The 27,677-nt window shown below is 38.7% G+C and overlaps 1 protein-coding gene across 1 annotated transcript in view; it reads left to right on the forward strand.

The window, feature by feature from the left end:
* The first annotated feature begins 11,330 nt into the window (after positions 1-11,330).
* XB5865341.S (uncharacterized XB5865341 S homeolog) overlaps positions 11,331-27,677 on the forward strand; it is a 250,518-nt gene continuing 234,171 nt past the window's right edge. The window contains exons 1-2 of the mRNA XM_041566878.1: positions 11,331-11,416; positions 11,500-11,815. Coding sequence (XP_041422812.1) covers positions 11,371-11,416; positions 11,500-11,815 — 362 coding nt within the window. The 5' untranslated portion in view covers positions 11,331-11,370. The remainder of the gene's footprint in view (positions 11,417-11,499; positions 11,816-27,677) is intronic.

Below are 27,677 nucleotides of genomic sequence, written 5' to 3' on the forward strand. Positions count from 1 at the left end.
ATACTGTGGGTTAGTAGTATAACTCCAATACACCATTCCATATAAGCAGATCCTGTGAATGCAGTGGGTTCCCTAATAAGAGGCTTGTCTGATGCCCAGTGTAGGACGGCATAGGTAAAGAAACTTGTTGGGAAGCATAAGAGGGGTGAGATTGTGTTATGAGTTAAAGTGGTGGTTCACATTTAAGTTACCTTTTTGTATGTTATAGTATGGTTAATTATAAGTAACTTTTCAATTGGCTTTCATTTTTTTAAATAGTATTTGCCCTCTTCTTCTGACTTTGTCCAGCTTTCAAATGGGGGTCACTAACCCCATCAAATTATTGCTACTTTTTATTACTCATCTTTCTCTTTGGGCCCTCTCCTATTCATATTCTAGTCTCTTATTCAATCAGTGCATGGTTGCTAGGGTAATTGGACCCTAGTAATGAGATTGCTGCAATTGCAAACTGGAGAGCTGCTGAATAAAAAGCTAAATAACTCAAAAAACATAAATGATAAAAAATGAAAACCAATTTCAAATTGCTTCAGAATATCACTCTTTACATCATACTAAAAGTTAATTTAAAGGTGAACAAAGCCTTTTAGCACAAAGGTACAGTGAGTTCATGCCATCCATCAGAAAGACATAGGAGTTGGAAATGCAGTTGATACATTATTGCTAGTGCCTCAAAATAATGGTTCAGAATGTTCCACATGTTCTTAAATTTGTTGGTCTGGACCCTAGAGGTGTAAAATGTGGTCTAATGCACTGTACAAAATAATCATGAATAAAACAAACAATAATAGTTTTAAAATATTTATATTTCTGTTGTACTGTGGGTTAGGAACCCTTTCCAGAGGGTTTGGACCCACAAAAAAATCTAAGGGTTTCTATTATAATGCCTTTTAATATTATATTAATGTCAAAACAAAGATACTTAGGTCTATGGGAGGAGCTTTATAACCTGAACCCAAATTTACAAATGATTTGCATACAGGGCAATTGACATTTCTATCAACATTTAAGGAGACCTCTGTGATTTTAGCCCTCTGTAGATCTGCCTTTCCATCTACAATGCCCAGCATGTTCATACTACTTCTTCTGATGTCTTTTAGCTCATGTAAGCTATTGAAATGGATATCTGGGACTCTACAGGATGTTACATTTCTATCTATAATAATTTCACCATCTCATTTCAGGTTCTGACTCTCAGAATGTTGTGACTCAGGACTCTGCAGTGTCAGTTCTCCCTGGTGGAAGTGTTGGTCTTTCCTGCAGTTGGACTGGAGGCTCAGTAACTGGTGGTAACTACCCAAACTGGGTTTACCAGACACCTGGCAGTATCCCTAAGCTTGTAGTTGGTAGTCCAACATCTACCAATCAAAACTATAGACCCTCATGGACACCAGATCGATTTTCTGGCTCAATCTCTGGGGGGAAAGCCATTCTCTCCATAAGCAGAGCCCAGGCAGAGGATGATGGTACATATTACTGTGCTTTATGGATTGGTGGTAGTGCTCCCACAGTGATACACAGTAATGCACGACAGAGACATTAACTTCCTTCTTTCTTTTTCATAGAGACTATATGTAGAAGCCAAAAAAGACAGATGTTCTAGGTAGAAGACCTGAAAATAATTTGTTGAGGGTGCTATTCCAATATTGCTCTTTGAACCTTGCACAGATTAAAAATTATTTTGAGAGGTGCAGAGTGCAGCTTTGATAAGTGCAAGACAGCCCAGTTCCTACCATGGCAAAAATGGTTCCCCTTATGAATACAGTACTGGTTACTGAACACAGACACTGCTTTATTTATAGGGAAATGTGGGTATCTGTGAAAAAGACCTGAGGCGGCAGTGCTACTTGAGAGACATGGTATAAAAGTTTAAAATACATCACCACCAAGGAACCTGAGTGCCTATTAGGGTGAAGATACATGGAGCTACTAGTTGCAGCTACTGGTGTGTCTTCATTCTTCACCCCATGTGTCTTCACCCTTAAATACCCACCACTTTTATTTTTGTACTTTTTTCCCTCTTCTTACTAGCCCCATTATGCCTTAAAGGAAAACTTTACCCCCCAAACAATGTAGGTCTCTATAAAAAGATATTGCATAAAACAGCTCACATGTAAAACCCTGCTTCATGTAAATAAGCCATTTTCATAATAATATACTTCTCTAGTAGTATTTGCAATTGGGTAATCATAAATAGAAAACTGCCATTTAAAAAAATAAGGGCCGCCCCCTGGGATCGTACGATTCACTGTGCACACAAACAAACCAATAAACCATACTTGTTAGGTCACATGAACCAATTAACAGACAGAGTTCTGTCTTTTGCTTCCACACTTCTTCCTGTTACAGTTAGAGTTGAAGTATTTCTGGTCAGGTGATCTCTGAGACAGCACAGACACCATCATGAAATGGTGGGTCAAGGCAAGAGATGTAAAAGGGCAATGTTTACTTAAATATATATTCCAGTTTGGTAAGATTCTTTAATATGCCACTTAATATGATGTAAACTATCTGTTGCTTAAGTGTTCATTTTGGGGGTATAATTTTCATTTAAGGTGAATCCATATGTCTGAAGATTATTAAAAATGGTTTTAAAATGACAAACTTCTATAAGTTTTAATAATTCATTTATTTCACAAATAAGTTCTCTCACATTCGACAATAAATTCTCAGAGCTGACAGCCAACCATACTGTGGGTAATTCTCACATGGTCTTAAATTTAACGAGTTGGCCATTGTACACTATTGAGGGATTCTGTAAAGGATAAAGAGCACAAGCAAGGGGTAGAGACATAGGGAGTAAAGTTTACTCTGCCCACCCTACAGAATGTAAAACTATCACAGAAACAAACTTTCCAGTTGTCAAAAGAAAAACCCAAGCACACAATATTGCATGTACTTACACAACATAAAATAGCCATTACCCCTATACACATTCATTTCAACTTGCACCTGGGAACAGCTGAAGTTGTTTTTTATGAATCTCAGGAAAGTGCAAAGAACACAAGGGAGCCTCAGAATAACACCTGCCTTAAGAAAGTGTAATCGTAGGGATCTCTTAGCATATTTTGCACTTACACACAAACAATGTGCACCTTTTGTGCTTTTGCTGTTTTTGATGCTGGCATATCACCATGGCACCATTCTTAGTAACTCTCAGTAACTCTCAGTGTTAATTGCTGAGCACTCTTTCAAAATATGATGATATTAACAGTTTCCCATAGCGTTACATCATTTCTGTTCTAGTATGTAGTGACTAGACTAGGCCCTGGGAAGGCGTGGGAAGGCAGGGATGTTGCTTCAGAAGTTACAATGGTCTGGAATACTACTGTAAATTTACTAAAAACACTCAGATGTTTGCCAAGTATTTTCTATACATCCCAGTAACTGAATGCATAATACCATGCTTGACCGTCTGTTAATATTGCATACATTTGTCTCTATATATTTTTTCATTCTTGATTTATTTTGTGACTTTGTGTCCTCAACATATCATTATTGTAGAATGTTTCTTCCAAGCTGATGGATCACTGACTGTATAAAGAGTTTAGGATCATTGTCCTGCTGAAAGGTCAACCTTTTATTAAGATTTTTCCAAACATAAAACAAAGCCACATTAAAAACGAATTTTGAATTTCAGGGGTTTGAAATAAAGATATCCCAGAGGATAAACTTATCACTGCCAGTGGGTGGTTATCATCGCCTGTCAACCTCTGTGTACCATTACATCGCTGGGTGCTTTAACTTTAAGTAATAATGTACATATATACTATAATGTTATGGCTGCTATTATCAGCTCTCTCAATGTGCCCAAAGTAGCACCTGAGCACCTCTGTGTGCTCATAGCAGTTCCTGTCAGTGGAAAATACAAATAATTGAGGCTTGCTGTGAGTTTTGCAAGAACTAGAGGGAAAGATGTGCATACTTTTAAGTAACAAGGAATACAGCACTGAAACTTATAGTTGAACAAGAAAGATGGTCACTAGCACTAGGATTTGTTCAAGTAAATATGTTGCACAGCAATGAAGGTGCTAGTGGGGGGCCAAAGCTGCAAATCTGAGCATGAGGTCAGTCAATATAATGAGACTTGTATCAGTTGTAGGTAATTTTGAGGGAAGGAATATATCAGGCACAATGTATGTAGTACTTGATTATTTTGAACTTTCTAATATTTAGTCACATTAAAACTGGTAAATAATAAAGATTCATATTCTCCTCTACTAGCTTTTCATGCCATCCATCCGAAAGACATAGGGATTGCAAATGCAAGTGATACCATTGTTGCTAGTGCCTCAAAATAATGGTTCAGAATTTTCCACAGGCTCTGGTTCTTCTGGACCCTAGAGGTTGAAAATGTAGTTTTCTGACAACCTGCATTTCTTCCACCCTGTCCCCATAGTCTCATTCTATTTTTTCCTTAAATCTAAATTACTGTACTAACAAAATTATCATGACTAACACAAATCATTAACAATAATTTTAAAGTATTTTGATTTCTGTTGTTGCCACTAGGATAAATATGCTGTTTAGGAGCCCATTCCAGAGGGCTTGGAGTCGGACCCAATCTAAGGGTTACTATTTTAATGACTTCTAATTTGATATCAATGTCAAATCAAAGACACGTTGGTCTACGGGAGAACCTTCCCAACTGGCACCCAAATTTACAAGTGATTTGCATACAGGGCAAAGGACGTTTACATTTAAGGAAACATCTGTGATTTTAGACCACAGTATTCTCTGCCTTTCTGTGCACAATGTCTAACATACTCATACTCCTTCTGATTTCTTTTAGCTCATGTAAGCTATGGACATGGATATCCAGCACTAACCAGGGATGTTGCACATTTCTACCTTATAATAATTTCACCATCTCATTTCAGGTTCTGACTCTCAGAATGTTGTCACTCAGGACTCTGCAGTGTCAGTTCTCCCTGGTGGAAGTGTTGGTCTTTCCTGCAGTTGGACTGGAGGCTCAGTAACTGGTGGTAACTACCCAGCCTGGGTTTACCAGACAACTGGCAGTATCCCTAAGCTTGTAGTTGGTAGTTCTGGTACTGGCAATCAGAACTATAGACCCTCATGGACCCCAGAACGATTCACTGGTGCCATAACTGGTGGGAAAGCTGTTCTGTCCATCAGCAGAGCCCAGGCAGAGGATGATGGTGTATATTACTGTGTTCTGTGGACTGGTAGTGCTCCCACAGTGATACACATTAATGCACAACAGAGACATGAACTTCCTTTTTTCTTTTTTATAGAGACTTTCTTACCATAGACTAAATGACTTCCCCTTATGAATATAGTGCTGGCTGCTGCATGCAGGCACCATTTTTTAAAGGTATAAGACCAACATTTTGTTTTAAAATAACAACTTCTATAAATTTCAGTGGTTTATTTATGTCACAAATATGCAGAAAAAAGGTTCTATCACAGTTGACAATAAATTCTCATAGCTGACAGTGAACCATAGTGTGGGTAATTCTCACATGGTCTTAGATTTAGCCAGTTGACCATTGTACACCATTGAGGGCTTCTGTAAAAAATAAAGAGCACAAGCAAGGGGTAGAGACATAGGGGTTAAGGTGTATAGTTTACTCTGTCCACCCTACATAATGTAAATCTATCAAAGAAACAAACTTTTCAATTGTCAAAAGAAAAACCTTGGACTTGTTCATGTACGCAGGGACAAGAACAAAGCACAAAATTGCATGCAAAAATGTTGTGTGCTTACACAACACAAAAGCCATTACCCCTATACAACTTACATTTATTAAACTTGCACCTGGGAACAATGCTGAACAGCTGAGGTTGTTTTTTATGAATTGCAGGAAAGTGCAGCGGACACAAGGGAGCCTCAGAATAACACCTGCCTTGAGAAAGTGTAATTGTAGGGTTCTCTGACTTAGCATGTTGCACTTCACACAAACAACTTGCACCTTATAGATCACATGCTTTTGCTGTGTTTGATGCTGGCATAACACCATGGCACCATTCATGCAGAAGTTGAATAAGAAAAACACTATTGACTACCTTACATAATACTTGCTAATATACACTTTCATTTGTACAAGATGCACCAGTTACAGAACACCCTATTTTTGCTGATGCCTGCTGTTTTACTGGAGTTTTGTGCCTTGACTTTTGCTTTGGCTAGTCTTCATGAGCAGTTTACCATCGCAATTAAAAGAGAACCATACCCACAAACAATGTAGATCTCTATAAAAAATATATTGCATAAAACAGCTCATATGTAAAAGCCTGCTTCATGTAAACAAACCATTTTCATAATAATATACTTTTTTTAGTAGTATTTGCCATTGGGTAATTATAAATAGAAAATTGCGATTTTAAAAAATAAGCCTTTGGGATCCTAGGATTCACGGTGCACACAAACAAACCAAACAAACCATACATGTTAGGTTGCATACACCAATTAACAGACAGAGTTCTTTCTTTTGCTTCCACATTTCTTCCTGTTACAGTTAGAGTTGAAGTATTTCTGGTCAGGTGATCTCTGAGGCAGCACAGAGACCATCACAAAATGGTGGTTCAAGGCAAGAGATGTAAAAGGGCAATATTTACTATATATAAATATCAGCTTGGTAAGATTCTTTAAAATGGCACTTAAAGCAATACTGACATGCTCCTATAAAAATCTTAGGAACGTATCAGTATCAAGTAATTTCTGCACTCAGAATAGTTCCCCTGAAAGCCCCCCTGAAAGCTGCCCCCAGCCCCGCGAACCTTTGTGGAGCTGACCCGCTGACACAGCTAACTGATCTTCTGCCTTGCTTCCGTGATGCTGGGCTGGGGGCGGGGTTATCCTTCCATAGGCTGAAGTCCTGTTTTCATTCTTAATTAGCCTTTGGAAGGATCACGCCGCCTCCAGCCCAGCGTCACTGAAACAGCACAGAAGATCATTTAGCAATGTCGGAGAGTCGGGTCAAGGCAGGTTCGCGGGGGGCTGGGGGCGACTTTTAGGGGGGCTTTCAGGGGAACTATTCCGAGTGCAGCAACTACTTGATACTGACACGTTCCTATGATTTTTATAGGAAGGTGTCAGCATTGCTTTAATATGATATAAAATGCTGCTTAAATATTCATTTTGGGGGTATAGTTTTCCTTTAACAAGATACAGCATGAATAACTTCTCAGTGTAAATGGCTGGGCACACTTTCATAGCATGATGAAATTAACAGTTTCCCATAGCTTTACAAGACTCCTATTTAGTATGTGATATACACATACATTTTTGTTATATATACATTTTTGTTATATATATATATATATATATTTAAAGAGTTTAAAAAATTTTTCCTTTATTTAATACATCTTTTTAAAAAAACAGGTCCTGTTTTTTTAAAAAGATGTATTAAATAAAGGAAAAATTTTTTAAACTCTTTAAAGGCTCCTGGTGTGCACCTCGCCCTTCTGAGATTGTGTATACTGCTGATGAGAGTAGCACCTGGGTCATTCCTGACTGGAAGGTGTGCTGAACCGACTTGGACTAAGTGTATATATATATATATTTTTTTTTATTTTTTATTATTCTTGATTTATTTTGTGACTGTGTCTTCAACATTTCATTCTTGTAGAATGTTTCTTGCAAATTGATAGGGTTTTCAGGCACAGATCACTGACTGTACAAATAGTTTTTCAAGAGGACAGAGTGTGGCTGAATGTACATAGGAACTTGAACGGCAGAATGCTAGTATGGACCTTCATGGGGCACGCTGAGAAAAGAGCAACCAGGGAATGCAGGCCAAAGGACTCTTGGCTACTCATTGGTGGATGCTCTTAAAAATTACATGTGATATCAACTGGGATGCATTTGGTGGAGGAGACTTAATATGTTAAATATTTAATAAATCTTTGACCCCTGGTCCATCTTATTTTCATTTGTCTGGTTATTTAATGATTAGGATTCATTGGTTAGATGGAAATATTTGTGTTGCAGTGACAACAGATAGCGGCATAGAACATTACGGGCTCATGGCTGCCCCAGTAAGTCAGTGGCATCCCAAATCCACCCTCCCTTGTTCCCCTGTCATTCAATTCAATTGATGCATATAGGACTGAGGTGTGAAGTGGGTGCAGAAATTGTTTTAGTTTTTAAATGGGGTCCTTACAAAGTAAAGTTAAGCCAGTGCTGTGGGGATAATGTATTTAATTATTGGCTTTTGCCTTTGCCAAAAAACTTACCACTGCCAGTGGGTGGGTATCTTCGCCTGTCAACCTCTGTATACCATTACATCTCTGGGTGCTTTAACTTTATTTTTATTTGTTTATTTTTTATTTAATAAATTTTACAAGATAATATGTTGACAGAAATATAAAAAGACAAAAAGATAGAAAATAGATTAATAATATAACAAAAGTAGAATTAGAACATATAGGACAGGTGCTACCATGTAGCAATTCTCTTCAAATGTACCATATTGATACGTAACAGAACACTTTAACCAACATAGCTGCATAGTTCAACTACAATTATGTCGCTCTGGCTATTTAACTAGCCGGACCCACAGATAGTTCATAATTATACACAGAAAGATCCTCCATTTGATCCTCTTTCAGCCTAACCACCCAATTAGATCATTTATTTAGAAACCTAACCCATGTTTTCCAGTATTTTTTACTTTTATTGCAAATAATGTGTGTTATTTCTTCCATCTTCCTAGTGGCTTCTACTACCTGCTGCCACTCCGTGTAGCTAGGAGGGGCCGACTCCTTCCAGTGTCTTGGAATTACTGACCTGGCCGCACTCAAAAGATGCAAAGTAAGTGGGTCCCTTAATAATCCGTTTTTCTCTGTATATAGGCTTAACAGGATTAATGGAGCATCTTCCGCCAACATGTTAATATTCGTTACTTCTGTTATTGCTTCGATATATTACCCCAATAAACATTCAGAACCTTACAGTTGCGCCAAATATGAGCATGTGTCGCCTTTTCTTTACCGCATCTCCAACATAAATCTGTAATGTCAGGAAACATCCTGTTCAATTAAGCTGGTGTAAGGTACCATCTATTAACTATTTTAAAATTCTTTTCCCTCACTCTTGTCGCTCTAGATGATTTATGAGCTAATAACTGAATCTTGTTCCACATTTCGGGGGAGATCTTAATGTTTAATTCCTTTTCCCACTCCCTACGTGCTGTGTCTTTCACCAGGGAAATATTTGATAGTAAAAGTTATATATATTAGAGATTGCTTTGTTTAGGTTCTCTTTGCTCTCCAGTAAATTTTCCCATTCGGTCTGTTCTCTACTCCAATCTTCCTCTTTAAATTTGTAGATGTAATGTCGCAATAGGCAATAATTCCATGCATCTCTAGCATGTTTCCCCCATTTGGAATCACTCCAAAGCAGATTTAACAATGGTTTCGCAGCCCACAGTTGTTCTAAAACTACCCACTCTTTCTTCCTAACCTCTACTGACCATTGTTTTATGCGAGTTAAATGTATTGAGACATAGTATAACCATGCATCCGGGAGAGCTAACCCCCCTCTATCTATTGGTAGTATTAATTGACTGTATTGGATCATGGCTCGTTTGCCATTCCAAATAAATTTTGTGAACATAGATTTAATTTTCTTGAAGAAAACTACAGGTATCATAATTGGCAAAACTTGTAAATAGTAATTCAGTTTGGGCATTAAAAACATTTTCAATGCTTGTACTCTACCCAACCAGGACAGGTTTTTTTTTCTTCGAGTGTTGTCAATAAAGGGACAAAATTAATGTTATAAAGATCGGACATATCTGGAGTGATATTTACTCCCAAGTATCTAATACTTTGGTTTGCCTTTTTAAAGGGAAAGTTTTTATTAAACTCTCCATTATATTTATTGGAGTGTTGATATTTAGAATTTGAGATTTTGTAAGGTTAACCTTGAAGTTTCAAATTGTTCTATGAGGGTTAGAAGGCAAGGTACGGAAGACAACGGTTTGGAGACAAAAATTAGCATATCATCTGCAAAGGCAATTGTCTTATATTCCCTGTCTCCAGTCTTTATTCCCACTATGTTTGCCTCCAGTCTCATATGCGAAATTAATGTCTCAATCACCAGCACAAAAAGCAGTGGTGATAACGGGCATCCCTGCCTGGTTCCATTGCAGAAATATACTGGGTCCAATAATTTGCCATTCACTTTAACTCTTGCGTATGGATCTTTATATAAAGCTAAAATATGGTTTATAGTGATCTCCCCTATTCCAAAACCTCTCAATGCTTTTTCCAGAAACGGCCATCCAACTCTATCAAATGCTTTTTCAGCATCTGTTGTAATTAATATTGATGACCTTTGTAATTTTTGCTTATCCAATTGCCCCAATTTCATTAATGATAACATTTTATAAATATTATCTTTTTATATGCTTTAACTTTAAGTAATAATGTACATATACTGTAACGTTATGGTTGCTATTATCAGCTCTGTCAATGTGCCCAAAGTAGCACCTGAGCACCTCTTTGTGCTCATAGCAGTTCCTGTCAGTGGAAAATACAAATAATTGAGGCTTGCTGTGAGTTTTGCAAGAACTAGAGGGAAAGATGTGCATACTTTTAAGTAACAAGGAATACAGCACTGAAACTTATAGTTGAACAAGAAAGATGGTCACTAGCACTAGGATTTGTTCAAGTAAATATGTTGCACAGCAATGAAGGTGCTAGTGAGGTCAGTCAATATAATGAGACTTGTATCAGTTGTAGGTAATTTTGAGGGAAGGAATATATCAGGCACAATGTATGTAGTACTTGATTATTTTGAACTTCCTAATATCTAGTCATACATTAAAACTGGTAAATAATAAAGATTCATATTCTCCTCTACTAGCTGTTCATGCCATCCTTCAGAAAGACATAGGGATTGCAAATGCAAGTGATACCATTGTTGCTAGTGCCTCAAAATAATGGTTCAGAATTTTCCACAGGCTCTTAAATTTGTTCTTCTGGACCCTAGAGGTTGAAAATGTAGTTTTCTGACAACCTGCATTTCTTCCACCCTGTCCCCATAGTCTCATTCTATTTTTTCCTTAAATCTAAATTACTGTACTAACAAAATTATCATGACTAACACAAATCATTAACAATAATTTTAAAGTATTTTGATTTCTGTTGTTGCCACTAGGATAAATATGCTGTTTAGGAGCCCATTCCAGAGGGCTTGGAGTCGGACCCAATCTAAGGGTTACTATTTTAATGACTTCTAATTTGATATCAATGTCAAATCAAAGACACGTTGGTCTACGGGAGAACCTTCCCAACTGGCACCCAAATTTACAGGTGATTTGCATACAGGGCAAAGGACGTTTACATTTAAGGAAACATCTGTGATTTTAGACCACAGTATTCTCTGCCTTTCTGTGCACAATGTCTAACATACTCATACTCCTTCTTCTGATTTCTTTTAGCTCATGTAAGCTATGGACATGGATATCCAGCACTAACCAGGGATGTTGCACATTTCTACCTTATAATAATTTCACCATCTCATTTCAGGTTCTGACTCTCAGAATGTTGTCACTCAGGACTCTGCAGTGTCAGTTCTCCCTGGTGGAAGTGTTGGTCTTTCCTGCAGTTTGACTGGAGGCTCAGTAACTGGTGATAACTACCCAAACTGGATTCACCAGACAACTGGCAGTATCCCTAAGCTTGTAGTTGGTAGTTGGGGTACTGGCAATCAGAACTATAGACCCTCATGGACCCCAGAACGATTCACTGGTGCCATAACTGGTGGGAAAGCAGTTCTGTCCATCAGCAGAGCCCAGGCAGAGGATGATGGTGTATATTACTGTGTTCTGTGGACTGGTAGTGCTCTCACAGTGATACACATTAATGCACAACAGAGACATTAACTTCCTTTTTTCTTTTTTATAGAGACTTTCTTACCATAGATTAAATGACTTCCCCTTATGAATATAGTGCTGGCTGCTGCATGCAGGCACCATTTTTTAAAGGTATAAGACCACCATTTTGTTTTAAAATAACAACTTCTATAAATTTCAGTGGTTTATTTATGTCACAAATATGCAGAAAAAAGGTTCTATCACAGTTGAGAATAAATTCTCATAGCTGACAGTGAACCATAGTGTGGGTAATTCTCACATGGTCTTAGATTTAGCCAGTTGACCATTGTACACTATTGAGGGCTTCTGTAAAAAATAAAGAGCACAAGCAAGGGGTAGAGACATAGGGGTTAAGGTGTATAGTTTACTCTGTCCACCCTACATAATGTAAATCTATCACAGAAACAAACTTTTCAATTGTCAAAAGAAAAACCTTGGACTTGTTCATGTACGCAGGGACAAGAGCAAAGCACAAAATTGCATGCAAAAATGTTGTGGTTGTGTTGTGCTTACACAACACAAAAGCCATTACCCCTATACACGTTGCTTTAAACTTGCACCTGGGAACAATGCTGAACAGTTGAGGTTGTTTTTTTATGAATTGCAGGAAAGTGCAGAGGACACAAGGGAGCCTCAGAATAACACCTGCCTTGAGAAAGTGTAATTGTAGGGTTCTCTGACTTAGCATGTTGCACTTCACACAAACAACTTGCACCTTATAGATCACATGCTTTTGCTGTGTTTGATGCTGGCATAACACCATGGCACTAGTGATGGGCGAATTTATTCGCCAGGCGCGAATTCGCGGCGAATTTGCGCGTTTCGCCGCCAGCGAATAAATTCGCGAATCGTCCGCAAAAATTTGCGTCAAAAAATTCGCCGGCGTCAAAACTTTTTTTTTCGAAAAACGGACGCCGGCGCCAAAAACGGGCACCGGCGTCGAAAAAACGGGCGCCGGCGTCAAAAACGGGCGCCGGCGTCAAAAACGAGACGCCGGCGCCGTTTCGCGAATTTCGCGCGAAATTCGCTAATTTTTCGGCGAAGCGAAACGGCGCAAATTCGCCCATCACTACATGGCACCATTCATGCAGAAGTTGAATAAGAAAAACACTATTGACTACCTTACATAATACTTGCTAATATACACTTTCATTTGTACAAGATGCACCAGTTACAGAACACCCTACTTTTGCTGATGCCTGCTGTTATACTGGAGTTTTGTGCCTTGACCTTTGCTTTGGCTAGTCTTCATGAGCAGTTTACCATCGCAATTTAAAGAGAACCATACCCACAAACAATGTAGATCTCTATAAAAAATATATTGCATAAAACAGCTCATATGTAAAACCCTGCTTCATGTAAACAAACCATTTTCATAATAATATACTTTTTTTAGTAGTATGTGCCATTGAGTAATTATAAATAGAAAATTGCGATTTTAAAAAATAAGCCTTTGGGATCCTAGGATTCACGGTGCACACAAACAAACCAAACAAACCATACATGTTAGGTTGCATACACCAATTAACAGACAGAGTTCTGTCTTTTGCTTCCACACTTCTTCCTGTTACAGTTAGAGTTGAAGTATTTCTGGTCAGGTGATCTCTGAGGCAGCACAGAGACCATCACAAAATGGTGGTTCAAGGCAAGAGATGTAAAAGGGCAATATTTACTATATATAAATATCAGCTTGGTAAGATTCTTTAAAATGGCACTTAAAGCAATACTGACATGCTCCTATAAAAATCTTAGGAACGTGTCAGTATCAAGTAATTTCTGCACTCAGAATAGTTCCCCTGAAAGCTGCCCCCAGCCCCGCGAACCTTTGTGGAGCTGACCCGCTGACACAGCTAACTGATCTTCTGCCTTGCTTCCGTGATGCTGGGCTGGGGGCGGGGTGATCCTTCCATAGGCTGAAGTCCTGTTTTCATTCTTAATTAGCCTTTGGAAGGATCACGCCGCCTCCAGCCCAGCGTCACTGAAACAGCACAGAAGATCATTTAGCAATGTCGGAGATTCGGAGGAGACTTAATATGTTAAATATTTAATAAATCTTTGACCCCTGGTCCATCTTATTTTCATTTGTCTGGTTATTTAATGATTAGTATTCATTGGTTAGATGGAAATATTTGTGTTGCAGTGACAACAGATAGCGGCATAGAACATTACGGGCTCATGGCTGCCCCAGTAAGTCAGTGGCATCCCAAATCCACCCTCCCTTGTTCCCCTGTCATTCAATTCAATTGATGCATATAGGACTGAGGTGTGAAGTGGGTGCAGAAATTGTTTTAGTTTTTAAATGGGGTCCTTACAAAGTAAAGTTAAGCCAGTGCTGTGGGGATAATGTATTTAATTATTGGCTTTTGCCTTTGCCAAAAAACTTACCACTGCCAGTGGGTGGGTATCTTCGCCTGTCAACCTCTGTATACCATTACATCTCTGGGTGCTTTAACTTTATTTTTATTTGTTTATTTTTTATTTAATAAATTTTACAAGATAATATGTTGACAGAAATATAAAAAGACAAAAAGATAGAAAATAGATTAATAATATAACAAAAGTAGCATAAGAACATATAGGACAGGTGCTACCATGTAGCAATTCTCTTCAAATGTACCATATTGATATGTAACAGAACGCTTTAACCAACATAGCTGCATAGTTCAACTACAATTATGTCGCTCTGGCTATTTAACTAGTCCGACCCACAGATAGTTCGTAATTATACACAGAAAGATCCTCCATTTGATCCTCTTTCAGCCTAACCACCCAATTAGATCATTTATTTAGAAACCTAACCCATGTTTTCCAGTATTTTTTACTTTTATTGCAAATAATGTGTGTTATTTCTTCCATCTTCCTAGTGTCTTCTACTACCTGCTGCCACTCCGTGTAGCTAGGAGGGGCCGCACTCAAAAGATGCAAAGTAAGTGGGTCCCTTAATAATCCGTTTTTCTCTGTATATAGGCTTAACAGGATTAATGGAGCATCTTCCGCCAACATGTTAATATTCGTTACTTCTGTTATTGCTTCGAAATATTACCCCAATAAACATTCAGAACCTTACAGTTGCGCCAAATATGAGCATGTGTCGCCTTTTCTTTACCGCATCTCCAACATAAATCTGTAATGTCAGGAAACATCCTGTTCAATTAAGCTGGTGTAAGGTACCATCTATTAACTATTTTAAAATTCTTTTCCCTCACTCTTGTCGCTCTAGATGATTTATGAGCTAATAACTGAATCTTGTTCCACATTTCGGGGGAGATCTTAATGTTTAATTCCTTTTCCCACTCCCTACGTGCTGTGTCTTTCGCCAGGGAAATATTTGATAGTAAAAGTTATATATATTAGAGATTGCTTTGTTTAGGTTCTCTTTGCTCTCCAGTAAATTTTCCCATTTGGTCTGTTCTCTACTCCAATCTTCCTCTTTAAATTTGTAGATGTAATGTCGCAATAGGCAATAATTCCATGCATCTCTAGCATGTTTCCCCCATTTGGAATCACTCCAAAGCAGATTTAACAATGGTTTCGCAGCCCACAGTTGTTCTAAAACTACCCACTCTTTCTTCCTAACCTCTACTGACCATTGTTTTATGCGAGTTAAATGTATTGAGACATAGTATAACCATGCATCCGGGAGAGCTAACCCCCCTCTATCTATTGGTAGTATTAATTGACTGTATTGGATCATGGCTCGTTTGCCATTCCAAATAAATTTTGTGAACATAGATTTAATTTTCTTGAAGAAAACTACAGGTATCATAATTGGCAAAACTTGTAAATAGTAATTCAGTTTGGGCATTAAAAACATTTTCAATGCTTGTACTCTACCCAACCAGGACAGGTTTTTTTTTCTTCGAGTGTTGTCAATAAAGGGACAAAATTAATGTTATAAAGATCGGACATATCTGGAGTGATATTTACTCCAAAGTATCTAATACTTTGGTTTGCCTTTTTAAAGGGAAAGTTTTTTATTAAACTCTCCATTATATATATTGGAGTGTTGGTATTTAGAATTTGAGATTTTGTAAGGTTAACCTTGAAGTTTGATAGAGTTCCAAATTGTTCTATGAGGGTTAGAAGGCAAGGTACGGAAGACAACGGTTTGGAGACAAAAATTAGCATATCATCTGCAAAGGCAATTGTCTTATATTCCCTGTCTCCAGTCTTTATTCCCACTATGTTTGCCTCCAGTCTCATATGCGAAATTAATGTCTCAATCACCAGCACAAAAAGCAGTGGTGATAACGGGCATCCCTGCCTGGTTCCATTGCAGAAATATACTGGGTCCAATAATTTGCCATTCACTTTAACTCTTGCGTATGGATCTTTATATAAAGCTAAAATATGGTTTATAGTGATCTCCCCTATTCCAAAACCTCTCAATGCTTTTTCCAGAAACGGCCATCCAACTCTATCAAATGCTTTTTCAGCATCTGTTGTAATTAATATTGATGACCTTTGTAATTTTTGCTTATCCAATTGCCCCAATTTCTTTAATGATAACATTTTATAAATATTATCTTTTTATATGCTTTAACTTTAAGTAATAATGTACATATACTGTAACGTTATGGCTGCTATTATCAGCTCTGTCAATGTGCCCAAAGTAGCACCTGAGCACCTCTTTATGCTCATAGCAGTTCCTGTCAGTGGAAAATACAAATAATTGAGGCTTGCTTTGAGTTTTGCAAGAACTACAAGGAAAGGTGTGCATACTTCTATGTAACAAGGAATACAGCACTGAACCTTATAGTTGAACAAAAAAGGAGGTTAAGTAAATATGTTGTACAGCAATGAAGGTGCTAGTTGGGGGCCAAAGCTGCAAATCTGAGCATGAGGTCAGACTTGTAGGCACTGGCGTAACTAAATATTATGGGGCCCCACAAAATGTCTAGAGGTTGACCTGTATTACCAAGATTTATTGAAATTGCTTATGAATTTGGGAATTATGGGGGCCCTGTACCTCCTGGGGCCCCCTGTAGCCACAGGGTCTGTTTCCTCTGTAGATATATCAGGCAAAATGTATGTAGTGCTCGATTATTTTAAAACTGGTAAATAATAAAGATTCATATTCTCCTCTACTAGCTGTTCATGCCATCCATCAGAAAGACATAGGGATTGCAAATGCAGGTGATACTATTGTTGCTAGTGCCTCAAAACAATAGTTCAGAATTTTCCACAGGCTCTTAAATTTGTTCTTCTGGACCCTAGAGGTTGAAAATGTAGTTTTCTGACAGCCTGCATTTCTTCCACCCTGTCCCCATAGTCTCATTCTATATTTTTCTTCAAATCTAAATTACTGTACTTACAAAATTATTATGACTAAACAATAGTTTTAAAGTATTTTGATTTCTGTTGTTGCCACTAGGATAAATATGCTGTTTAGGAGCCCATTCCAGAGGGCTTGGAGTCAGACCCAATCTAAGGGTTACTATTTTAATGACTTCTAATTTGATATCAATGTCAAATCAAAAACACGTTGGTCTACGGGAGAACCTTCCCAACTGGCACCCAAATTTACAGGTGATTTGCATACCAGGCAAAGGACGTTTACATTTAAGGAAACATCTGTGATTTTAGACCACAGTATTCTCTGCCTTTCTGAGCACAATGTCCAACATACTCATACTCCTTCTTCTGATTTCTTTTAGCTCATGTAAGCTACTGTATGGACATGGATATCCAGGACTCACCAGGGATGTTGCACATTTCTACCTTCTATAACCTATTCACCATCTCATTTCAGGTTCTAACTCTCAGAATGTTGTCACTCAGGACACTGCAGTGTCAGTTCTCCCTGGTGGAAGTGTTGGTCTTTCCTGCAGTTTGACTGGAGGCTCAGTAACTGGTACTAACCGCCCAAACTGGATTCATCAGACACTTGGCAGTATCCCTAAACTTGCAGTTGGTAGTTGGGGTACTGGCAATCAGAACTATAGACCCTCTGGGACCCCAGAACGATTCACTGGTGCCATAACTGGTGGGAAAGCAGTTCTGTCCATCAGCAGAGCCCAGGCAGAGGATGATGGTGTATATTACTGTGCTCTGTGGACTGGTAGTGCTCCCACAGTGATACACATTAATGCACAGCAGAGACATTAACTTCCTTTTTTCTTTTTTATAGAGACTTTCTTACCATAGCTTAAATGACTTCCCCTTAAGAATATAGTGCTGGCTGCTGCATGCAGGCACCATTTTTTAAAGGTATAAGACCACCATTTGGTTTTAAAATTACAACTTCTATAAATTTCAGTGATTCATTTATTTCGCAAATATGTGGAAAAAAGTTCTATCACAGTTGACAATAAATTCTCATAGCTGACAGTGAACCATAGTGTGGGTAATTCTCACATGGTCTTAGATTTAGCCAGTTGACCATTGTACACTATTGAGGGCTTCTGTAAAAAATAAAGAGCATGCCAGACAGGGCTCTGTCTCGCCGCTCTGGCGAGGTCGCACAAAAATATGAGGTACTGCATGAGAGTCCCTCTCAGAATGGTAAGTATCACCTTAACTTTGAGCACACCAGTGAGTAAAGTTTTTTGTCCTCCCTAGGGGAGCCCGCCCCCCCCCCCCGCCTCCCCCCTGTAGCTGATGTGTTGTTTCGGCCCACCCCTGCTTGTCAGGGAGCTTTATGCAAATACTTTTCTACTAGAAGTTGTTCACCTCTTGTTTGGTCTATTTTTATGTTGTTATTTGTTCTTAAATTCTCTTGTATCCTATAGGACTGTTTAACTATTAATCTTTGTGACAGAAAATGTGACAGTTATATGTATGACACGATGGCATCATGGCACTGACGTGCGCATCCCATAATACTAAAGGGCTTAATTCACCACTTAAACTGGCTAAGGCCTTTAGACATTACCATTCAATGCATATAGATGTGGTTTTTTTTACAGGAGACGCATTTCTCCCAATCCTCAGAACCAAAATTCTTTCATAGGATGTATCCCCGGGTATATACTGCCAATGCTGTAAAAAAAACACTGCTGGGTTGCAATATGCCTCCATAAAAGGCTGAATATCCAAATACAATCTACATTGGGTGATAAAGAGGGGAGATACCTCATATTTTGGTTTGCTGCAGGACTCTGTGGTCACATTGGCAGCGATTTATGGCCCAAATGACCATCAAAAATGTTTTTTTCAAAAAAAATTTTGCCATCTTTGAGAAGCACCAGAGAGGTATTCTTATACTAGGAGGGGATTTTAATGAGGTGGTGAATCCAGCAATAGATAGACAAACCCCTCACTCCAGCAGTCTGCAACGACACCCTCATTATTTTTCTACTTTATTACAAACTCACTCAATGGTAGATGCATTGCGGGAATCTCATCCTTTTAAGCAAGACTTCACTTTTTTTTCCCACCCTCATAAGTCATATTCGAGAATTGACATGATTCTTATAGACAATTCCATGACCCCCTCAATAACATATACCTCAATACATGTATGTCCCTGGTTGGACCATTCCACCTGCACCTAGGCCACAGCAATATATTTGGAGATTGGATGATACTCTTTTATCTAATCTTTACACAACTAAGGAATTTGAAAAATAAATTCAATCCTTTTTTCAGTTAAATGAAACCTCTGATATTAGTACCTCCACACTCTGGGCAGCCCATAAGGCCTACATTAGAGGCTTGCTAATTCAAGCTTCAGCAAAACGCAAAAGAACTAATAGAGAGAAAATGTAATCTCTGATGGTTCAACTCTCACAACTTGAATCAGCTAACAAGAACCGGCCTACTAATACTCTTAGGCGAGCAATAGAGAAAATAAGAACGGAATCGAATTTATTAATGACTGAACAGAAAGTCAAGAAGCTTCTGTGGGTAAAACAAAAATACTTTCAGAAGGCCAACAAAGCAGATACCATGCTTGCTAGAAAACTAAATAACAAGTTTAACCAAGCCCCTTTTACACAAATCCGTACCAGAGATGGAGCTTTAACGGCCAATCCAGGAAAAATTGTTACAGAGAGAGAGGCCTTGAATGTTTATCTCCCCACCCATGTACAGAAACTGCTTGAAATCAATTTTGAGTTCCAATGGCAACCAAATAGCATAAAATATCTGGGAGTCCATATAACCCCTGACTATAGTGGCCTTTCTGCAGCTAACTACCCAAAGGTATTTACAAAAGTATCTGACAGAATACGTGTATGGGAAACTATGAAATTGTCTTGGTTAGGTAAAGTTCATGCCTTAAAAATGTCTACACTTCCTCAACTTTTATACAGTTTCTGTACTCTACCAGTTCCCCCCCCCCCATGACTATTCTTTCCAAGCTACAATCACAGTGTCAGAAATTTGTCGAGGTAAACGAGCAAGAATGAAAGCTAAGGTGACTCATAGGAACAGACATAGAGGAGGTATGGGAGTCCCAAATTTTCGAGCCTACTTTTATGCATCCCAACTAGCTCAGATAGTGGAATGGCATGTCATAGACAATTCCCCTCTATGGACAGAAATAGAACAATTTTTGGTTGGCAAAACTCTTCTCAGCAATTTATTATGGTCCAAAACTAACCCACAAGCTCCTTTAACCCCACCGTGAATCATTCTCTACAAATCTGGAAATGTAATCGAGATTGTTATCCCTTAATATCTCCCCATCGCCCAGCTCTTTCCATACTTAACAACGCCGATTTTTCCCCGGGCTGGGAAAAGGGTGCCTTTATGTGGTGGCGTTTAAATAATTTCTCATCTTTATTAACCCTTGAGCATAAATTTATCGCTATACAATCCTTAATGGAAAACTATCTTATCCCTAGTTCTGAAACCTTCAGATATGCTCAAATCCGTCACTATGTTTTGTCTCTGGTGGGGAAAGACCCTCAAAATTTACCTCCCCCCACTATTTTTGAAAAGTTATGTCTTCACACTCTCCTCTTTAAAGGGCAATTTCCAGAATTTACGATATGTTAGTTCACCAACAGCACCTGAAGGATCTGTGCTATATACGACAATGGGAGGAGGAGCTACACATTACCCTAGCAGAAGATGACTGGCTAGACAGGTTCCAGGATATGACTAAGTGCTCTCCAAGTATATTAATTCAGGAAACATCCCAGAAAGTCTTAACAAGATGGTATTTGGTTCCAGAAAAGAAATCTAAGTGGTACCCGTCGGCACCGTCAACGTGCTTCCGTGATTGTGGTCAAACAGGGTCTTTCTTACATGTTTGGTGGTCCTGCCCTAAGGCTGCAAGATTCTGGACCAGAATCTTTACTATGATTGCTAGCGTCACAGGGTTAAATTTAAGTAAATCCCCTGCTATAGCACTCCTCCATGGGAGAGTGTCAGGTAGCAACAAATATGGTAAAGTTGATTAGTCATATCTTGTCAGCCGCTAAACAAACCATTGCCAAGGCATGGAAAACACCTCAACTTGATCTGCATCAAGTCAAAGCAAGACTGGATAATTACATGGTAAGGGGGAAACTTACATTTGTAGCAAATGGGGAAATGGATAAGTTTCATAAGATTTGGGATCTTTGGAGTCAATATAGAGATATAACACAGTGACTCCTGCTCCCATTGAAAGCACAGTATTGTCTCCTACTGAGGGTCTGCCCTGTACAGTGTCATGCTCTTTGACCTTTTAAATATATAGACATCACCCTTACAGATACAAAACCCGCTAAGATACGTTTAATGTGGACAGATACTTTCTATTCTTTCTTTTCTATCTGTTCTCTTTTTTTTATTTCCTTTTCCTCACCTTTCTGTCCCTTTTTGTTTTGTTTTTTCTTAATGGCAAAATAAGATCTGCTCAGCAATTGTGCGAGAGAAAGAGATGTAAAATTTCATGTGTTTATTTCTGTTTATTACAGCACTGCATATAATGTAACGTATATACCTTTTTCTTTTTTTTTTTAAGTACCACTGCAAAAAGTCATGTTCCATACTGACATTATGGCTTTGTTTTGTTTTTTTCCTTTCTGTATGTTATTTCAAAACAAAATTTATAAAAAATAAAAAAAATAAAGAGCACAAGCAAGGGGGTAGAGACATAGGGGTTAAGGTGTATAGTTTACTCTGTCCGCCCTACAGAATGTAAAACTATCACAGAAACAAACTTTTCAATTGTCAAAACAAAAACCTTGAACTTGTTCATGTACGCAGGGATAAGAACAAAGCACAAAATTGCATGCAAAAATTTTGTGTGCTTACACAACACAAAAGCCATTACCCCTAAAAAAATTGCTTTAAACTTGCACCTGGGAACAATGCTGAACAGCTGAGGTTGTTTTTTATGAATTGCAGGAAAGTGCGGAGGACACAAGGGAGCATCAGAATAACACCTGCCTTGAGAAAGTGTAATTGTAGGGTTCTCTGACTTAGCATGTTGCACTTCACACAAACAACTTGCACCTTATAGATCACATGCTTTTGCTGTGTTTGATGCTGGCATAACACCATGGCACCATTCATGCAGAAGTTGAATAAGAAAAACACTATTGACTACCTTACATAATACTTGCTAATATACACTTTCATTTGTACAAGATGTTACAGAACATGTTACAGAACACCCTACTTTTGCTGATGCCTGCTGTTTTACTGGAGTTTTGTGCCTTGACCTTTGCTTTGGCTAGTCTTCATGAGCAGTAATTAAAAGAGAACCATACCCCCAAACAATGTAGATCTCTATAAAAAATATATTGCATAAAACAGCTCATATGTAAAACCCTGCTTCATGTAAACAAACCATTTTCATAATAATATATTTTTTTTAGTAGTATGTGCCATTGGGTGATTGTAAATAGAAAATTGCGATTTTACAAAATAAGATCTGCCTTTGGGATCCTAGGATTCACGGTGCACACAAACAAACCAAACAAACCATACATGTTAGGTTGCATACACCAATTAACAGACAGAGTTCTGTCTTTTGCTTCCACACTTCTTCCTGTTACAGTTAGAGTTGAAGTATTTCTGGTCAGGTGATCTCTGAGGCAGCACAGAGACCATCACAAAATGGTGGTTCAAGGCAAGAGATGTAAAAGGGCAATATTTACTATATATAAATATCAGCTTGGTAAGATTCTTTAAAATGGCACTTAAAGCGACACTGATACGCTCCTATAAAAATCATAGGAACGTGTCAGTATCAAGTAGTTTCTGCACTCAGAATAGTTCCCCTGAAAGCCCCCCTGAAAGCTGCCCCCAGCCCTGCGAACCTTTGTGGAGCTGACCCGCTGACACAGCTAACTGATCTTCTGCCTTGCTTCCGTGACGCTGGGCTGGGGGCGGGGCGATCCTTCCATAGGCTGAAGTCCTGTTTTCATTCGTAATTAGCCTATGGAAGGATCTTGCCGCCTCCAGCCCATAGTCACTGAAACAGCACAGAAGATCATTTAGCAATGTCGGAGAATCAGGTCAAGGCAGGTTCACGGGGCTGGGGGTGACTTTTAGGGGGGGCTTTCAGGGGAACTATTCTGAGTGCAGCAACTACTTGATACTGACACGTTCCTATGATTTTTATAGGAAGGTGTCAGTATTGGGGGTATAGTTTTCCTTTAACAAGATATAGCATGAATAACTTCTCAGTGTAAATGGCTGGGCACACTTTCATAGTATGATGAAATTAACAGTTTCCTATAGCTTTACATCACTCCTATTTTAGTATGTAGTTGCTAGATTATGGGAAGGTGGGGATGTACCTTTTCAGAAGTGAGAATGGTCTGGGCCACCACTATGTAGGAACGCAATGGAAGGTGAACAGTCTGCTAACAACATGCAATGTTGTTTATATACATCCCAGAAACTGTATGTATAATACCATGATTGACTGTCCGTTAATATCACATACATTTTTGTTATATATATATATATATATATATATATCTATATTTATTTTTTTATTATTATTCTTGTTTTATTTTGTGACTGTGTCTTCAACATTTCATTCTTGTAGAATGTTTCTTGCAAATTGATAGGGTTTTCAGGCACGGATCACTGACTGTACAAATAGTTTTTCAAGAGGACAGAGGAGGAGTGGCTGAATGTACATCAGAACTTGAACGGCAGAATGCTATTATGGACCTTCACGAGGCAAGCTGAGAAAAGAGCAACCAGGGAATGCAGGGCAAAGGACTCTTGGCTACTCATTGGTGGATGCTCTTAAAAATTACATGTGATATCAACTGGGATGCATTTGGTGGAGGAGACTTAATATGTTAAATATTTAATAAATCTGTGACCCCTGGTCCATCTTATTTTCATTTGTCTGGGTATTTAATGATTAGGATTCATTGGTTAGATGGAAATATTTGTGTTGCAGTGACAACAGATAGCGGCATAGAACATTACAGCCTCATGGCTGCCCAGTAAGTCAGTGGCATCCCAAATCCACCCTCCCTTGTTCCCCTGTCATTCAATTCAATTGATGCATATAGGACTGAGGTGTGAAATGGGCGCAGGAATTGTTTAAGTTTTTAGATGGGGACCTTACAAAGTAAAGTTAAGCCAGTGCTGTGGGGATAATGTATTTAATTATTGGCTTTTGCCTCTGCCAAAAAACGTACCACTGTCAGTGGGTGGGTATCCTCGCCTGTCAACCTCTGTGTACCATTACATCTCTTTAGGTAATAATGTACATATACTGTAATGTTATGGCTGCTATCATCAGCTCTGTCAATGTGCCCAAAGTAGCACCTGAGCACCTCTTTATGCTCATAGCAGTTCTATGTTGTACAGCAATGAAGGTGCTAGTTGGGGGCCAAAGCTGCAAATCTGAGCATGAGGTCAGACTTGTAGGCAGTGGCGTAACTAAATATTATGGGGCCCCACAAAATGTCTAGAGGTTGACTGTATTACCAAGATTTATTGAAATTGCTTATGAATTAGGGACTTATGGGGCCCCTGTACCTCCTGGGCCCCCCTGTAGCCACAAGGTCTGTTTCCTCTGTAGTTACGCCCCTACTTGTAGGTAATTTTGAGGGAAGGAATATATCAGGCAAGATGTATGTAGTACTCGATTATTTTAAAACTGGTAAATAATAAAGATTCATATTCTCCTCTACTAGCTGTTCATGCCATCCATCAGAAAGACATAGGGATTGCAAATGCAGGTGATACTATTGTTGCTAGTGCCTCAAAACAATGGTTCAGAATTTTCCACAGGCTCTTAAATTTGTTCTTCTGGACCCTAGAGGTTGAAAATGTAGTTTTCTGACAACCTGCATTTCTTCCACCCTGTCCCCATATTCTCATTCTATGTTTTTCTTCAAATCTAAAATACTGTCCTTACAAAATTATCATGACTAAAACAAATCATTAACAATAATTTTAAAGCATTTTGATTTCTGTTGTTGCCACTAGGATAAATAAGCTGTTTAGGAGCCCATTCCAGAGGGCTTGGAGTCGGACCCAATCTAAGGGTTACTATTTTAATGACTTCTAATTTGATATCAATGTCAAATCAAAGACACGTTGGTCTACGGGAGAACCTTCCCAACTGGCACCCAAATTTACAGGTGATTTGCATACAGGGCAAAGGACGTTTACATTTAAGGAAACATCTGTGATTTTAGACCACAGTATTCTCTGCCTTTCTGAGCACAATGTCCAACATACTCATACTCCTTCTTATGATTTCTTTTAGCTCATGTAAGCTATGGACATGGATATCCAGGACTCACCAGGGATGTTGCACATTTCTACCTTCTATAACCTTTTCACCATCTCATTTCAGGTTCTGACTCTCAGAATGTTGTCACTCAGGACTCTGCAGTGTCAGTTCTCCCTGGTGGAAGTGTTGGTCTTTCCTGCAGTTGGACTGGAGGCTCAGTAACTGGTACTAACCACCCAAACTGGATTCACCAGACACCTGGCAGTATCCCTAAACTTGCAGTTGGTAGTTGGGGTACTGGCAATCAGAACTATAGACCCTCTGGGACCCCAGAACGATTCACTGGTGCCATAACTGGTGGGAAAGCAGTTCTGTCCATCAGCAGAGCCCAGGCAGAGGATGATGGTGTATATTACTGTGCTCTGTGGACTGGTAGTGCTCCCACAATGATACACATTAGTGCACAGCAGAGACATTAACTTCCTTTTTTCTTTTTTATAGAGACTTTCTTACCGTAGCTTAAATGACTTCCCCTTAAGAATATAGTGCTGGCTGCTGCATGCAGGCACCAATTTAAAGGTATAAGATCACCATTTGGTTTTAAAATTACAACTTCTATAAATTTTAGTGATTCATTTATTTCACAGTTCTATCACAGTTGACAATAAATTCTCATAGCTGACAGTGAACCATAGTGTGGGTAATTCTCACATGGTCTAAGATTTAGCCAGTTGACCATTGTTCACTATTGAGGGATTCTTTAAAAAATAAAGAGCATGCCAGACAGGGCTCTGTCTCGCCGCTCTGGGGGAGCCCCCCCCGCTGTAGCCGATGTGTTGTTTCGGCCCACCCCTGCTTGTCAGGGAGCTTTATGCAAATACTTTTCTACTAGAAGTTGTTCACCTCTTGTTTATTCCATTTTTATGTTGTTATTTGTTCTTAAATTCTCTTGTATCCTATGGGACTGTTTAACTATTAATCTTTGTGACAGAAAATGTGACAGTTATATGTATGACACGATGGCATCATGGCACTGACGTGCGCATCCCATAATACTAAAGGGGCTTAATTCACCACTTAAACGGGCTAAGGCCTTTAGACAATACCATTCAATGCAGATAGATGTGTTGTTTTTTTTACAGGCGACGCATTTCTCCCAATCCTCCGAACCAAAATTCTTTCATAGGATGTATCCCCGGGTATATACTGCCAATGCTGTAAAAAAAACACTGCAGGGTTGCAATATGCCTCCATAAAGGCTGAATATCCAAATACAATCTACATTGGGTGATAAAGAGGGGAGATACCTCATATTAACAGGTTTGCTGCAGGACTCTGTGGTCACATTGGCAGCGATTTATGGCCCAAATGACCATAAAAAATCTCTTTTTCAAATTTTTTTTGCCATCCTTGAGAAGCACCGGAAAGGTATTCTTATACTAGGAGGGGATTTTAATGAGGTGGTGAATCCAGCAATAGATAGATAAACCCCTCTCTCCAGCGACACCCTCATTATATGCATGGAGGGAATCTCCTGCTTTTAAGCAAAACTTCAGTTTTTTTTCCCACCCTCACAAGTCATATTCGAGAATTGACATGCTTCTTATAGACAATACCATGACCCCCTCAATAACATATACCTCAATACATGTTTGTCCCTGGTCGGACCATTTCATAGTTAAACTCCAGTTAAGAGGGATTGCTCCTAGGCCGCAGCAATATATTTGGAGATTGGATGATACTCTTTTACCTAATCCTAATACAACTAAGGAATTTGAAAAAGAAATTCAATCCTTTTTTCAGTTAAATGAAACCTCTGATATTAGTACCTCCACACTCTGGGCAGCCCATAAGGCCTACATTAGAGGCTTGCTAATACAAGCTTCAGCAAAATGCAAAAGAACTAATAGAGAGAAAATGTAATCTCCGAGGGTTCAACTCTGACAACTTGAATCAGCTAACAAGAACCTGCCTACTAATACTCTTAGGCGAGCAATAGAGAAAATAAGAACGGAATCGAATTTATTAATGACTGAACAGGAAGTCAAGAAGCTTCTGTGGGTAAAACAAAAATACTTTCAGAAGGCCAACAAAGCAGATACCATGCTGGCTAGAAAACTAAATAACAAGTTTAACCAAGCCCCTTTTACACAAATCTGTACCAGAGATGGAGCTTTAACGGCCAATACAGGAAAAATTGTAACAGAGTTAGCTTTTTATAAATCCCTATATGAGCA

The sequence above is a fragment of the Xenopus laevis genome, chromosome 1L, assembly GCF_017654675.1.
Source record: "Xenopus laevis strain J_2021 chromosome 1L, Xenopus_laevis_v10.1, whole genome shotgun sequence".
Classification (NCBI taxonomy): domain Eukaryota; kingdom Metazoa; phylum Chordata; class Amphibia; order Anura; family Pipidae; genus Xenopus; species Xenopus laevis.